The 14,892-nt window shown below is 50.1% G+C and overlaps 1 protein-coding gene across 2 annotated transcripts in view; it reads left to right on the top strand.

The window, feature by feature from the left end:
• Positions 1-14,892, top strand: part of CABLES1 (Cdk5 and Abl enzyme substrate 1) — a 130,338-nt gene that overhangs the window by 45,052 nt on the left and 70,394 nt on the right. For both annotated transcript variants that reach the window (XM_033178142.1, XM_033178141.1), the window contains exon 2: positions 13,633-13,704. In XM_033178142.1, the coding sequence (XP_033034033.1) occupies positions 13,633-13,704 (72 nt within the window). The remainder of the gene's footprint in view (positions 1-13,632; positions 13,705-14,892) is intronic.

The raw sequence follows: 14,892 nt of genomic DNA, 5'->3' as shown, positions 1-14,892 counted from the left end.
ATAAAGTCAACCAATCTGCAAGTATTTAGATACAGATAGTTCCAAATGTAGTAAAGATACCAAATGTTGTAGGAATTCAAAAAATGTCAGGGACAGCTTCACAGAGCAGGTGGAGGAAGGTAGGATTTGGGTGGATGACGAGAGGGTGAGGCAGATTCTGAATTTCTTTTGAACTGAGATTTGGCCACATTTGGGCATTCCTTATGCCAGCAGTCCCCAACCTTTTTGGCACCAGGGACCTGTTTCCTGGAAGACAATTTTTCCACGGACTGGGGGTGGGGGGGTGGTTTCGGGATGAAACTGTTCCACCTTAGATCATTGGGCATTAAATTCTTATATGGAGGGGCCAGGCGTGGTGGCTCACGCCTGTAATCCCAGCACTTTGGGAGGCCGAGGCGGATGGATCACGAGGTCAGGAGTTCAAGACCAGCCTGGCCAATATGGTGAAACCCCATCTCTACTAAAAATACAACAGTTAGCTGGGCATGATGGCGCGTGCCTATAGTCCCAGCTACTCGGGAGGCTGAGGCAGAAGAATTGCTTGAACCGGGAGGCAGAGGTTGCAGTGAACTAAGATTGTGCCACTGCACTCCAACCTGAGCGACAGAGCAAGACTCTGTCTCAAAAAAAAAAAAAAAAAAGTCTTATAAGGAGCATGCAACCTAGATCCCTCTAGTGCGCAGTTCACAATAGGCCTGGCGCTTCTATGAGAATCTAATGCCCCGCTGATCTCACAGGAGGCAGAGCTCAGGCAGTAATGCTCGCTTACCCACCACTTGCCTCCTGCTGTGTGGCCCCCGTTCCTAACAGGCCATAGACCCCAGTACTGGTCCGTGACCTGGGGCTTGGGGACCCCGCCTTACGCCATACATCCTTTATTTGGAGGCCACCAATTTAGCTGTACCCTGTCCCCATTCAGCTTCCAGTGAAGGGAATAAACATGGGTAGCCAAGGAGAAGCAGGCATTTTTTTCAGCAGGCTTCCAGAAAGGAATCTGAGGTAATTCAGATGGACAAGGAAGAGGCATCAGTCTTTGTTTCCATAAATCGCTATTGAGTGTGGGCCACGGTTAACCTGAAAAACTCCTAGAAAATAAAGATTCACAAAGCCCCATCAATCTGAATTTGCTATAGATAATTGCATGCAGTTTCTGAGCTGTCAAAATCCACTCCTGCTGAAGGCCCTTCAGGACAGAGGAAGGTCACACTGGACACCAAGGGAGAGACTCCTGGAAGTGTTTCGCTGGCATCCTCCCTAGAAGGGCAGCCCCCGAAAGGCCCGGTAAACACCAGCTTGATGCCAGGAGCCCCTCCAGAGCCCCTGCTGGTTCGAATGAAGTTAGCTCCATTCTCTCCTGACTATGGAGGAAGGGATAGGAGTGCCCCTCCAGGAGGGTTTGGGTCTCCCCTGCCTTCTTCAAACCCTGCAGAGCTAGGCACAGAAGGTCCTCGTCTTGTGTTCGAAGGAAAAATAAATGCATATCTGGCTTAGAAAGTCTTCAGCAGGTACAGGCATTCTTCCAAAGCACCAATGAGCCCTCACAGTGACTGGGGAGGAAGCGAGAGGGCCCCAGCACAGACCATTGTCAGGATCGGGGCGGTTAAGAGAAGGCCCCGTCAGACCAAGTCTTGGAAATGGCTTCTGCTCAGCCTCTGTCTAAGGAGGTAACTCTGGCCCACTGCACCACACCCTTGCTCCCCCATGTAAGCCCTGCAGGTGCTCCTGGTTCTATACCTTTTGTGTTCAGATGTGGGACTGAAAGGTGCTATGTGTGAGCACATGTGCGCGCACACACACACACACACACACACAGACACACTCTCATTGTGCTGTGATACCATCCCCAGCCCTGCCGGTTTATGTGTGGTCAGCTTGTCCACTTGGCTGTTGGGGTCTCTGTCCGGGTCCTCCTGGAGCCACGCCTGGCCCTCTGATTGTGAGCCTGTCTGGCTCCTGGCCCCTGCTAGGCTCTTTTCCTGGGGCTGGACTTTGCTGGAAGGAATTCTTCCTGTGCCTCATGCAGTCCCATGTTCTGTCCTGTCGGGCTCTGGGAAAGTGCATGTAGGAAGCCCCTCAGACCCCCTGCCATGGCCTGCCTGCTCCCTCTGTTAGAGGTACTCTCTTCTCCTCTCCCAATTAAATTCTCCCTAGCTCCCCGTGTACTCCACACCTGGTTTGGCCTCCAGGTGTGGACACGCTCCACAGTGTCCTTAAACCCTGGGACCAGGTGCCGCATTCCCAGCCGCCCTCCTTGCCCGGCTCAGGGAAGCCCTTTGCAGAGAACACCTGGGTTTGATTGCTTGGATCCTGATGCCCGTTCAGAACACAGGTAAGGGCCCCACACTCCTTGGACTTGTATTAGATGCATAGGGTGAAGCTGGCCCTTTTATTTCTAGTGGTTTTCCCCTTCCAATATTCCCTTCCCACCCACATCCTGTCCCACTTGTCTTCCCCACCCCCTCTACGAGTATCCAGTGTGTTCTGTAGCAAGATCAAAGCTGTTTATCTCATCAGCCGCACAAAATCTTTTCGGATCCTGAATTTTTATTTTCAGCCAGTACCCGGTACCCGCTTCTCCCGGTTCTGCCCTTCTGTGTATTCCATGGTGTGCCCTACAGCAGCAGGGCAGGGCCCTCCCTCTGGGACGAGGCCAAGTATGAATTAGAATGCAGCAGTGCCACTGAGCCAGCGACCTTGGGCTGACCACCTGATGTCCTGATACCCTAAGGCTGTCCAGGGACACTGGGCAGATACTTTACTTTTTTTTTTTTTTTGAGACGCAGTCTCGCTGTGTCGCCCAGGCTGGAGTGCAGTGGCCGGATCTCAGCTCACTGCAAGCTCCGCCTCCCGGGTTCACGCCATTCTCCTGCCTCAGCCTCCCGAATAGCTGGGACTATGTCCGGCTAGGTTTTTGTATTTTTTAGTAGAGACGGGGTTTCACCGTGTTAGCCAGGATGGTCTCGATCTCCCGACCTCGTGATCCGCCCGTCTTGGCCTCCCAAAGTGCTGGGATTACAGGCTTGAGCCACCGCGCCTGGCCTAGGCAGGTACCTTCATGGTGACCAGGTGTGCCATGTCTGCTGCTGTGTTCTGACCTTCCCTCTAGACCCTTTGTCAAAAGAGTTTGAACTTGTTTCCAGGGGAAATCACTGGCTCTTCAAGTTGGGGACTGACATGAGGGAAAGTGTTTTTCAAGATTAGCAGGGCAGCAGTGGGCAGGGTAGATCTTTGGGGATGAATTTCTGGCCAGCTATTAAATCCTGGCAACAGGTCCTGTCTGCTCTAAATAGCCTCACACACCAAGGTAACCTCATACCTTGATTTTCCAGGATTTGGCAAGTTTGATGAGAGCCCTTGAAACAAAAGTAAACTCGGGCAAGCCAAACGCCTTTTGTATTCTCTGTAAACATTTAGAGAGTCACTTTCTTGACCCGCCTATGAAAATGTAGAAACAGACCTTATTTGAACAAGCTGATTGGCAACTCTGGTGTATTGATTTTAATTTGATTTTTGCCTGATTAATCAGCTGGAGACTTTAAAACATAGATTCAAAACCAGTTTCTTGGCCGGGTGCAATGGCTCACACCAGTAATCCTGACAATTTGGGAGGCCGAGGCGGGCAAATCGCCTGAGGCCAGGAGTTTCAGACCAGCTGGGCCAACATGGTGAAACCCTGTCTCTACTAAAAATACAAAAGTTATCCAGTTATGGTGGCAGGTCCTGTAATCCCAGCTACTCAGGAGGCTGAGGCAGGAGAAACGCATGAACCCTGGAGGCGGAGGTTGCAGTGAGCCGAGCACTCCACCCTGCACTCCACCACTGCACTCCACCCTTGGAGACAGACTCCATCTAAAAAAATAAAAGAAAAAACAGTTTCTTAGCATTTTGTCTAATTTTTAAAAATCTAACCATCCCTCCTTTTCTTAAAGATAATCCTATCTTCCTTCCTTGACAAGAAGGATCCCAGTGACCTCCCAGCGATTTTGAATTCCTTTGGTCTGTATTCTGGGTATGGATCTGGCTTCAGCATGTTAGTTGAGGCTGGGGGGAGGAGGTTTTTCTTTCAAGCCAGCTGTGTGCCCTGTGCTCAGAGGTATGGATGGCATCAAGCTAACTGGCCAAGACCAGATGCTCCTCCAGTCACCCCAGCCTGGTGACCTGGCCCGGCCAGTGTGCCACTGTAGTGTCAGACTCTATGGCTCTCCTCTTGGAGTTCCTCCATGGTCTAACAAGCAGCTGTTGCCAGGTGAGCAGTAAGGGCCGTGCTTACTTTCTTTTTTTTTTTTTTTTTTTTTGAGACGGAGTCTTGCTCTGTCGCCCAGGCTGGAGTGCAGTGTCCGGATCTCAGCTCACTGCAAGCTCCGCCTCCCGGGTTTACGCCATTCTCCTGCCTCAGCCTCCTGAGTAGCTGGGACTACAGGCGCCCGCCACCACGCCCGCTAGTTTTTTGTATTTTTTAGTAGAGACGGGGTTTCACCGTGTTAGCCAGGATGGTCTCGATCTCCTGACCTCATGATCCGCCCGTCTCGGACTCCCAAAGTGCTGGGATTACAGGCTTGAGCCACCGCGCCCGGCCCGTGCTTACTTTCATCAGCACTTTTGCTGCTGTACAAAGTTTTAGATCTGTGGACAACAAAACTAAGCATGTGTCTAATGAATGTGACCTCAGGCTGAAGTAAAGGCCATTTTGCTTTAAGGGTCTATGTATCTTCTATGAAGAGGTAGCAGCTGACTTTGTTTTCTTCATCTGTGAATGCGTGTACTAGGGTGAAACAGTTTGTTTTCTAAGTGAGCGCAGTCTGATTGGACTTCTGCTAGAGGAACATCTGGAATCTAGGCATTAAAGTTTGCCAACTCACGAACAATGTTATCATCACTTATTTGATGAATGTGAGGAGCGGGCTGATGGTGCTGTGGCAGTCAACAGCTTAAGACGCTGCTAGGGAAATGAAGGAAATAACAGCAGGGTAATGGAGGGGCATTTTCCTTTAAGAGAGCCTAGTATTTGAAAGCCAGCATTTCACAAATGATATACAGATGGTAGTACAATTCTTGGGTTTATTTGTTTACTTATTTATTTTTAGAGACAGGGTCTCGCTCTGTCACCCAGGCTAGAGTGCAGTAATGCGATCATAGCTCATTGCAACCTCGACCACCTGGGTTCAAGCATGCCTCAGCCTCCTGAGTAGCTCAGACTACCGGTGCATGCCACTAAGCCCAGCTGATTTTAATTCTTGGGTTTGTGCATAGTTTTTCACTTTAGGGCTCCTTTAAGTAGTAGGCTTCCATAGTCAATCAGTTACAAACTACAGATTTGTACCCTACTTTTTAAGACATCTTTTCTACATGAGCTGAGCACCATTTCCTGAGCAAAAGATTGTCTGTGATGGGGGCATGGAGGGATGCAAGAAGCAGGGAATGGAGGCTTCCACCCAGAAAGTCAGAGATTCTATAACATTTTTTAAAGGGAATTTCTAGTTGCCTCAAAGGCCAACCCTGCTTTCTAGGCTACTGTGCTCCAAGCCTTTTCTTGCTGGGTCCTGACTGGGCTCCTTGAGGCTTGGTGACTACATCAGTAAAGGAGGCTAGAACATGTAGGTTTCCAGAGTCTGTAAGGTTGAAGTGGGACTTCGTGCCGTCCAGCCCTGACTCCTTCCCCATAACCTCCTTGTCCTGGGGCATTGTGAAGCGGGGGAGGATTTCTGGACTCTGTTGACCAGACTGGGAATGCATGTATTAAAGAGAGAGGCCCTAGGCCGGGCGCGGTGTAATCCCAGCTCACGCCTGTAATCTCAGCACTTTGGGAGGCCTAGGCGGGTGGATCACCTGAGGTCAGGAGTTCAGGACCAGCCTGGCCAACGTGGAGAAACCCCGTCTTTACTAAAAATACAAAAAATTTAGCAGGGTGTGGTGGTATGTACCTGTAGTCCCAGCTACTTGGGAGGCTGAGGCAGGAGAATTGCTTGAACCTGGGAGGTGGAGGTTGTGGTAAGCCAAGATCACGGCATTGCACTCCAGCCTGGCAACAAGAGCAAAGCTCCATCTGAAAAAAAAAAGAGGCCCACTAATAATTGTGTAGGAAAAACATTGAATGGAAGGTCAGGGCTCTCTGGGAAACATCCAGGAATACCCACCTACCTGGTGAGGGGAATTTGTTCCTGTATTCAGCCAGCCATGACTGAGTACCTGCTGTTGGCCAAGTATGGTCCCTTCCTAGGGATACACAGGCTGTGACCGCATGGCCCCTCCCAAGCAGCTCGCTTCTAGGGAGTTTCCGTTCTGTTTGGGAGCGGGAGGTTGGTCAGTGAGAGAAAGACGTAAGTACCAAAGCAAATAATGACAAGCTTTCGGGTGTCTTGTGACTATGTTAATAAGTTGTTTCTATGCTTGGGGTTTTTTTGATCATCATAACTGTCTGGACAGATGTGAAGTAATCATGACCTCAGCTCCTCCATCACCTGCGTAATTGAGGTATCCAAGACAGTCTCACCTCTTCCGTACCCGTGAAGAGGCAACTGGACCATCCAGTGGCCCAGCGTGCAGTCCGGAAGGGCGATACACCCACGGGAAACACTAGAGCCATTAAGGACATTGCCTTTTTTGTGAGTAGAGAGGTGGTTGGCCCAGGTGTTTACCTGAGTCGTGTTCTGCTCTCAGAGCCCATGTTTTGCTCCCAGAGAACACAGAACTGGTTCTTCACACCCGTGTAATGTGTACATATCATCCACCTGTTTATACTTGAAAGCCTTTTGGTCTTTTGCTGGCCTCAGTGCTCCGGCTAACCAGCTCTCTTTCCTCTTGCTTGTTGAACCTTAAAAGGTCCGCGTTCAAGGATAAAGGAGACCACTTATTATGTGGAGGTTGGTTATGATCATTTCCATCCCAAAACGTAAGGTAAAGAAGTGGAATGTTAGGAGAAGGTTCTCACTGCCTTTGGCCTGTTCAGAACACTGGAGCTATTTCAATGGGACTCAACTGTCCTTCTCACTAGAATCCCCGGGAGTGTCTAAAACCCCGTTTATCCAGCCACACCCAGACCGGTAAATCAGAATCTCAGGGTGGGCTCAGGCTTCGGTGACTTTGTTGTTCTCTGGGGATTCTGATGTGCAGACACATTGAGAGCATCGATCTACCCTACTTTCTCATTTCATACTGGAAGCAGACTGAGGCCAAGGGTCACCTTCCACATCGTGGGCTGGTCCTAACTCTCAGGCCAGAGCTTTCCCTGGGGTGCCCACTGCCTCACATTGTCCTTCAGGCTGAGCTACTGCCCCAGGTGACTGCATAGTGGATTGGCATTGACCAGCTTGCCCCACCAGACCCCAAGATGACCCTGCTGCACCCTCACTGGTCGGCAGGGACAGCAGCGAGGCCCTCACCTGTCTCCCAGTGCTTTCTTCAGGGCACTCTGCTTACCAGGCTCCGGAGAGAGGAGCCCTCCTCCAACAGAGCTGAGGAAGGTACCCAGACCACACACAGCTCCACTTTGCCTCACTCTCCGGGGTCCCCAGAGTCGCTGCAGACCAGGATGACGACAGAGCATTAGTGAGGAGGGCTTTTGGGATGGTCAGGCCTCTGGGCCTGTGTCCCCTCGTCAGTCTGGATGGTTGGCCTCTGTTCCTGGCCTGGAAATAGGTCCAGTGACCCTTTTGTGCATAAAAGGCACTTCGGAAATGCGGGCCCTCGGGGGGCCTGCCTCTCCCTGTCCTTTGTCACTCTAGCCATGGGTTCTTCTGTGTGCTTTTTTCCCCCATCTTCTTTCTCAAGTGACCTTTCCTTAAGCTTTCAGTGTAAGTGGACTTATTCTAACAGTACCCTTGTGACCAGCCCTGCGTCCCAGGAATATACAGTGATTTGCACCCACAAAGAAACTTTATCCCTTCATGATGAGTGGATTAATTTGGTCCACGTAGGAATATCCAGATGTGCAATCGTGTTGTCGTGGATTATGATGACTTCCTTGCAGCATTCCAAGGATATTGTAAAACAGGCGTGGGTACTTTCAGGAGGCTGCCTTACGCATGAGCTTAATAAGCATGAACTCCAAAGTGTGGCCAGTGTGGAAGGATCTAACTTGTAACTGTCAGACAAGTCGGGGATCCCTGAGTGTACGTTCAGTCTGGAGACTAGACATACACACTTCCATCCGATGATGTCAGTGCATAATACTTTTGCTTTGAGCCCTGCCAGTCTCTTACTGCATGTCTGCTTGGTCAGTAAGGTGGCCTGTTATTTTGGTCCGAGGCTAAGTATTCTTTGTCAGTCATTAAAACATGCAAAGACCTCTCCTTGTTAACTCTATAATGATAAGGAGTTTGCATAGTAATGGACTTAATTTATGAGGGAAATTACAGAGTGAAAAGTGGCTGTTTAAGATTGGCCGCCTGCCCTGAGGCTTTTTGTTGAATGCAGGCGTCCTGGGGTTAGAAGGTGAGGGAGAAGACACTGTGACATACCTTGGGAGGACCCAGCAAGCTGTGGGGGTGGGGGCAGAGATGAGCGCTGCTGACTGACTCTGCCGCTTCACAGGGGAACAGGTCCTCATCCTAGGCTGGAAGGGCAGGCGTCCTTTGCTGTTCCATGGTACTGTAGGATGGTTTCTTGACAGTCACTGGTGGTAGTTCCAAGTTCTCTGGTAGTTCCAAGAACATACTGGTTGGTTCCATTCACAAAGACGGGAAGTACATCTGCTGAAGTTGAAGGAACAGGTGGACATTTGGGCTGTGGATTTTTTCCCCTTTAAGGAGTCCTGATCAGAAGTGCCCATGCATGCCCTTGCATGCCTCTGCGCGTGCGCGCGTGTGTGTGTAGGTCCGTCTGAGTTCAGACTGCTGTAATAAAGTACCAAAGACTGGGTGGCTTATAAACAATAGAAATGTATTTTCTCGGCCGGGCGTGATGGCTCATGCCTTTAATCCCAGCACTTTGGGAAGCCGAGGCAGGTGGATCTCTTGAGACCAGCAGTTTGAGACGAGCCTGGCCAGTGTGGCGAAACCCCATCTCTGCTAAAAATACAAAAATTAGCTGGGTTTGGTGGTGCACACCTGTAGTCCCAGCTGCTCGGGAGGCTGAGGCACAAGAATTGCTTGAGCCTGGGAGGCCGAGGTTGCAGTGAGCCAAGATTACGCCATTGCATTCCATCCTGGTGACAGAGCGAGACTCTGTCTCAGAAAAAAATAAATACATAAAAAGTAACGAAATGTATTTTCTCACAGGTGTGAAGGCTAGAAGGTCACGATCTGGGTGCGAGCATGGTTGGGGTCAGATGAGGGCTCTTCCAGTTACAGATGACCAACTTTTAGTGTCCTCACATGGCAGAAAAGTAGCTAGAGAGGTCTCCAGGGTCCCCTTTACAAGGGCACTAATCCCATTCATGAGGGCTCCACCCTTATGACAAATCCCTTCCCACAGGCCCCACTGCCTCGTACCATCGCAGTGGGGGTTATGATTTCAACACATGAATTTTGAGGGGACACAGACATTTAAGCTGTAATAATGTGTGTGTGTGTGTGTGTGTGTGTGTGTGAATTCACACCTGTTCAGCACCTGAGGGGAATTACCGAATGTGCTGGCTTTTAGAAAAACCCTTGTAACTGTAAAGAAAGGTGTATTCTCACCTGGTTCTTTTCCAAATGAGCCCTTCTCGTTTCTGTTGCAGGAAGAGGTGGCTACGGCTTTGTGAAAGGGGAGTTACTGGGTCGTGTGCTTTTGTGGATGGGCCTGATTTTCTAGGGTGAAACACTCTGGTCTGGATGTTAGAAGAGTCTGCACTTCCCATCAGGGCCTTCTGTGCTCACTGTGGGACTCAGCCGGAGTGTTCTCACACCACAGCCCTGAAGGACGCAGGGGCTTCAGGGATTGTTAATGGGGCTTCTTGGTGGCCGTTCCATTGATCCCCACGTGACTCTGAGCCCCTGAGGATAGGAGGCAAGCCTGGTTCAGCTGTGTGTTCCCAAGTGGGCTCACGGTCACATTGTTGAGTGAGTGGAGGTGGATGCGTGGAGAGGGGAACCTGCCTGGCTGGGCTCTGGACTCTGCCAGAGCCTGGGCGGCATCCGTGCTGCCCAAAGAACCCATCCAGGGCCACCCTGGGGCTCCTTAGGGTACCTGAAGGAGGGCAGCCTTCAGCCCTTTCCCTGCACAGTCATCTCAGTTGCGTGGGTGCAGATCGAACAAAATATCAATTGCCTATTTACTGGTTACCTGAAAATGCTCTTCTACAAAGGAAGGCTCAAAGTGTGACAGAATGTGTTGGGATTCTCAGGATCCGAAGCCTATACATTTATTTCTGCCTGTGGAAGTTATCGCTAATGACAATTTAGATGTGCATACTTAATTTAAGTAAATACTTCAATGAGTATTTTACTTTGGATTTAAAAGCTCAGAACATCATACAGAGATAAACAGTAAATTTTTTAATCACTGCCTCCTGTCTGTAGGGAGACCTGAGAGCAGTGCAAGGAGACCTGGGGGGCACTAATTTTATAGGTGGCCAACACATCAGTGAGTGTGATTTGTGCTCGGTGCACCCTATTGTGTACATGCGCAGTCAGTTGTGCTTTGAAGTGGGTGTAGGTGTGGAAGGAACACATACACATCTCGGGTGGGCTCAGGCACAAGGCATTTTGTGGTGACCCTGCCACTGGCTGGGCCTTGAGTGGGGGCCAGAGCTAGGACACTCAGCCTGCTCCTGGTCAGCTGAACTGGGGTGCAGGTCAGGGTGCAGCCTCAGTGAAGGAAACTGGAGTGTCAATCAAAAGCCCAGTAGCTCCCGTTCATCAAGAACTACCGTGGGCCTGGGACTTTACATGTGTCCCTTTCTTTTTTTTTTGAGACGGAGTCTCGCTCTGTCGCCCAGGCTGGAGTGCTGTGGCCAGATCTCAGCTCACTGCAAGCTCCGCCTCCCGGGTTCACGCCATTCTCCTGCCTCAGCCTCCCGAGGAGCTGGGACTACAGGCGCCCGCCACCTCGCCCGGCTAATTTTTTGGTATTTTTTAGTAGAGACGGGGTTTCACCATGTTAGCCAGGATGGTCTCGATCTCCTGACCTCGTGATCCGCCCGTCTCGGCCTCCCAAAGTGCTGGGATTACAGGTGTGAGCCACCGCGCCCGGCCCATGTGTCCCTTTCTTAGTTAATTGCTGTTTCCCATTTCATAGATGAACAAACTGAGGCTCAAGGATTAAGGAACTTTCTTTTCTTTTTTTTTTCTGAGACAGAGTTTCACTCTTGTTATCTAGGCTGGAGTGCAGTGGCTCGATCTCGGCTCATTGCAACCTCTGCCTCCCAGGCAGAGGTTCAATCGAGCGCTTCTCCTGCCTCAGCCTCTCGAGTAGCTGGGATTATAAGCATGCGCCACCACACCTGGCTAATTTTGTATTTTCAGTAGAGATGGGTCACCATGTAGGCCAGGCTGGTCTCAAACTCCTGACCTCAGGTGATCCACTCGCCTCGGCCTCCCAGAGTGCTGGGATTACAGGCATGAGCCACCATGCCCGGCCAGATTAAGGAGCTTTCTCAGACCCCGAAGCCTTTGGACCCCAGGATTGCAATTTGAGTGTCTGACTCTAGCCGCTAGGTGTTCTGTGTAGAATTACACCACCCTTTGGATGGATAACATTGGATTTCTGGTGCTGAGATCTGCAGTGGGCAGGTGTGAGGCTGCCCCAGTCCAGCCTGGGACTCAGCACATGGAGAGAGGCTAGGCCCGCTGCTCACCTGCCTGCTTTCCTAGGATTAACTGGGATTTCAGAGGGCTGTGCCTCAACCCGTAGCACAGACACTTCAGAGCTCCAGCTGCAGGTGCCGTCACAGGGGCCTAGGCGAGCTCTGTCCCCTGAGTTACAGTGCTCCGCGGGGAAGTCCTGTCACTCATGAATTGGCTACCTGTCAGATCAGTTCCCCACCTCCTCAGCTAGCCTCTGCACCCCTCTCAGGTAAGACCAGTGCCTCCTCCACAGCTCTGGCTGACTCTTGGAAATCTGGCAATACTATGGAAATGGAAATTCACTGTTAGTTAATTGCAGAGTGAAACCACAGTTTCTGCAGAAAGTCTGGTATGTCATGAACACAGAGGGCGATGGGTGTGCTTGGTTCACATACATTGATGAGTGCGAAGCTGAGAGTGTTCTATGTTCTACTATTTTACAGTTGGAGAAGAGACAAGGAGGCTGTATGACAAGTTTTGTTTGTTTGTTTGAGACGAAGTCTCTCTCTGTCGCCAGGCTGGAGTCCAGTGGTGCGATCTCGGCTCACTGCAAGCTCTGCCTCCTGGATTCAGGCCATTCTCCTGCCTCAGCCTCCCAAGTAGCTGGGACTACAGGTGCTCGCCACCACGCCCGGCTAATTTTTGTATTTTTAGTAAAGACGGGGTTTCACCATGTTGGCCAGGATGGTTCTGAATTCCTGACCTCAGGTGATCAGCCTGCCTCGGCCTCCCAACGTGCTGGGATTACAGGCTTGAGCCACCGTGCCCGGCCACAAGTATTTTTTTTTTTTTTTTTTAAAGGATTTGAGTATCAAAAAATTAAGGAAGGTGGAACATTGATGAAGCTGTTGAATAGTTTGCTACAAAAATGACCTTTCTGATTGTCTTATAAAAGCCAAACAAGCCAAAGGTATCAGAGTAGTTGGTCAGAAAAAGTATACACAAAATTAAAAACAAAAACAAAACAAAAAAAACCACGAAGTCGTTTCGTTCTTTGTTCATTAGGGCAAATTAGAACATGGTTATGACTGCATGTTCCTAGGCTATGTTTTGCCAAATGTAATAAAAAATAGACTTATCTTCACATTTTTAGTTCCATTTTAAGGAACAATCCCGTCAAACATTTTCTGTCCACCCTGCTCCACCAAATCGTTTACTATCAAATGACAGTCTTCGTTCAGGTGGATTCATTTAAAGTCACCCCACCCTACCCTGCTCCCCATACCTGATCTTCTTAGTTAACTAAGACTTGTTCTTATTTCAGCCTGGCAACAGAAACTGGTAGACTGGGGAGGTTTTAGCAGGCGGTTTGCAATTCCTTAGCAGCCCAGAAGAGTTAATGTTTTGCATAATCATGCCACATATTTATCCTTTCTACCCAGTCTGTGAGATACTCTCCCAATGGAATAATTTCTTTCTTGTTTCTAGTTGTTTTTGAAATCATGGCCATCCAGGGAGCATAACTTTTTTATTGCATCCTAATGATTTTGAAATTGTTTTTAATAGGGTTTTAGATTTAATATTTATCAGTTACCGGATTCAAATCACTGATAGTGGAATACTTCACAGTATTAGCTAATGCCTTAGAAAAGCTGCACACAGCGCTCAAGTTATTCTATATAAGAGGCACCTTGTCTTTGTGTGTGTGTGTGTGTGTCCTTGGGGAAAATGGCAGCATCGAAAGGATCAGTAACTTCCTTAATCATCGCAAAGAGGCCCTCTGACCAGGAGAGTGCCCGGGATTCAGCCAGCAAGGTGGGCCTGGCGCGCAGGGCGGGAACATGGCAGCCTCTTAGAGGCAGCTTTTGTCTGATCTTTTCTTAATGGACTTCATGTTTTTGTTTTAGGGCAGTTTTAGATTTACAGAAATGTCTGATGAGTTCTGCAATGCAGTTTTAACTCCCAGATTTGCTCCTTCTTTCTGCAGACGGCGCCTCATCTCCCAGAGATCCTCCTTGGAGACACTGGAAGATATTGAGGAGAACGCCCCTCTCCGGAGGTAATTTTCAGTTTCACTTGTGTGTATGTAAACAGTACACCATGACAGCCAGAGATTGATTTTGGTTTGTTAAGTTCTTGATCTATAGAATTAAATTTAAAAATAACCATCTGAATCCCACAGACTATGGGACATCTCCTAGTGTCCAACCCACCTCTGAGGACCATTAGAACTAGACAACATTAAGTCCAATTACGTGATGGAATAGCCCAGTTTGCGTGGAATTTGGGTGCTTCTCTTTCCGTGGCTTCTCTTCATTTTGTAAACTGCTGCTTAATGGAGCAAGAGCCCAGCATTGATCCCGGCCCGTCCCCCAGGTGCAGTCACACAGTGGTACAGTCCTGGACTTCTTTCTCAGCAGGAGGGACAACGAGAACTCCTCAGGAGGTGACCACGATGTTGCTCCCTGGCTAGTTGCTTGGAAGCCCAATGAGGATAGTTGTGAGTGCTCTCTGGGGTCTGAAAGTGTTCTTTCTCCCTTGGGATTAGAAAGGTGCTTGCAAGGCATCTTTTTGGGTGACAGCCGTTGCTGAGCTGTGCTGTGCTGTGCCGGTGACTGGCAGGCTCCTCTCCCCTAACCCAGCCAGGCCCTCCTGGAGGAGAGTACACTCAGGTCCTGCACCCCCTTCCATCCTCACTGCAGCCCTGAGCTGGGTGGGGCAGCATGTGGGAGTGAGCCAACAAGATGGGGCGCAGGGGCTTCCCGGGGACCACAGGGCAGGCGGCAGCAGGGAGGGGATCGGGAGGACGTGAGCTCCTGTGGACTTGCATCAGCTCCTCCTTGAACCCGCATCTGCACCCTGCATGCCTTGGCCAGGTCAGGACTTGGGAGCGCCTGGCTCCTCCTTCTGAGCCTGGCAGGGTGCTGCTGTTGGGGACAGCCTCCCCCTGGATCTGGCTCCTTCCCCACCAGAAGCTTCACTCCCAGGGTAGAGCTCATGTCCATGGGCTCCGCCTGCATGAAGAGCAGAGGGCAGAGTGAGCACAGACAGCTTGGGGTCGCGGGGGAAGTGTCCAGCGACTGTGAGTGTTGTCACTGACATCATCCCAAAGAGAAAGGGCTGAACAGTCTGATCTTCACTTTTGGAGTCCTTTTCAAAGCGTGGGTAACCTCCAGGAGCCTCTTACGATGTGCGGTATGTGGCTGTGTGGCAGACGTGGCCTGGGCACGAGTGTTACTGTGTGAGG

This window comes from Trachypithecus francoisi, unplaced genomic scaffold, assembly GCF_009764315.1.
Source record: "Trachypithecus francoisi isolate TF-2019V2 unplaced genomic scaffold, Tfra_2.0 Lachesis_group19, whole genome shotgun sequence".
NCBI lineage: Eukaryota > Metazoa > Chordata > Mammalia > Primates > Cercopithecidae > Trachypithecus > Trachypithecus francoisi.
Note: the sequence above shows the minus strand (reverse complement) of the source record. Positions and strands in the feature narration are given on the sequence as shown.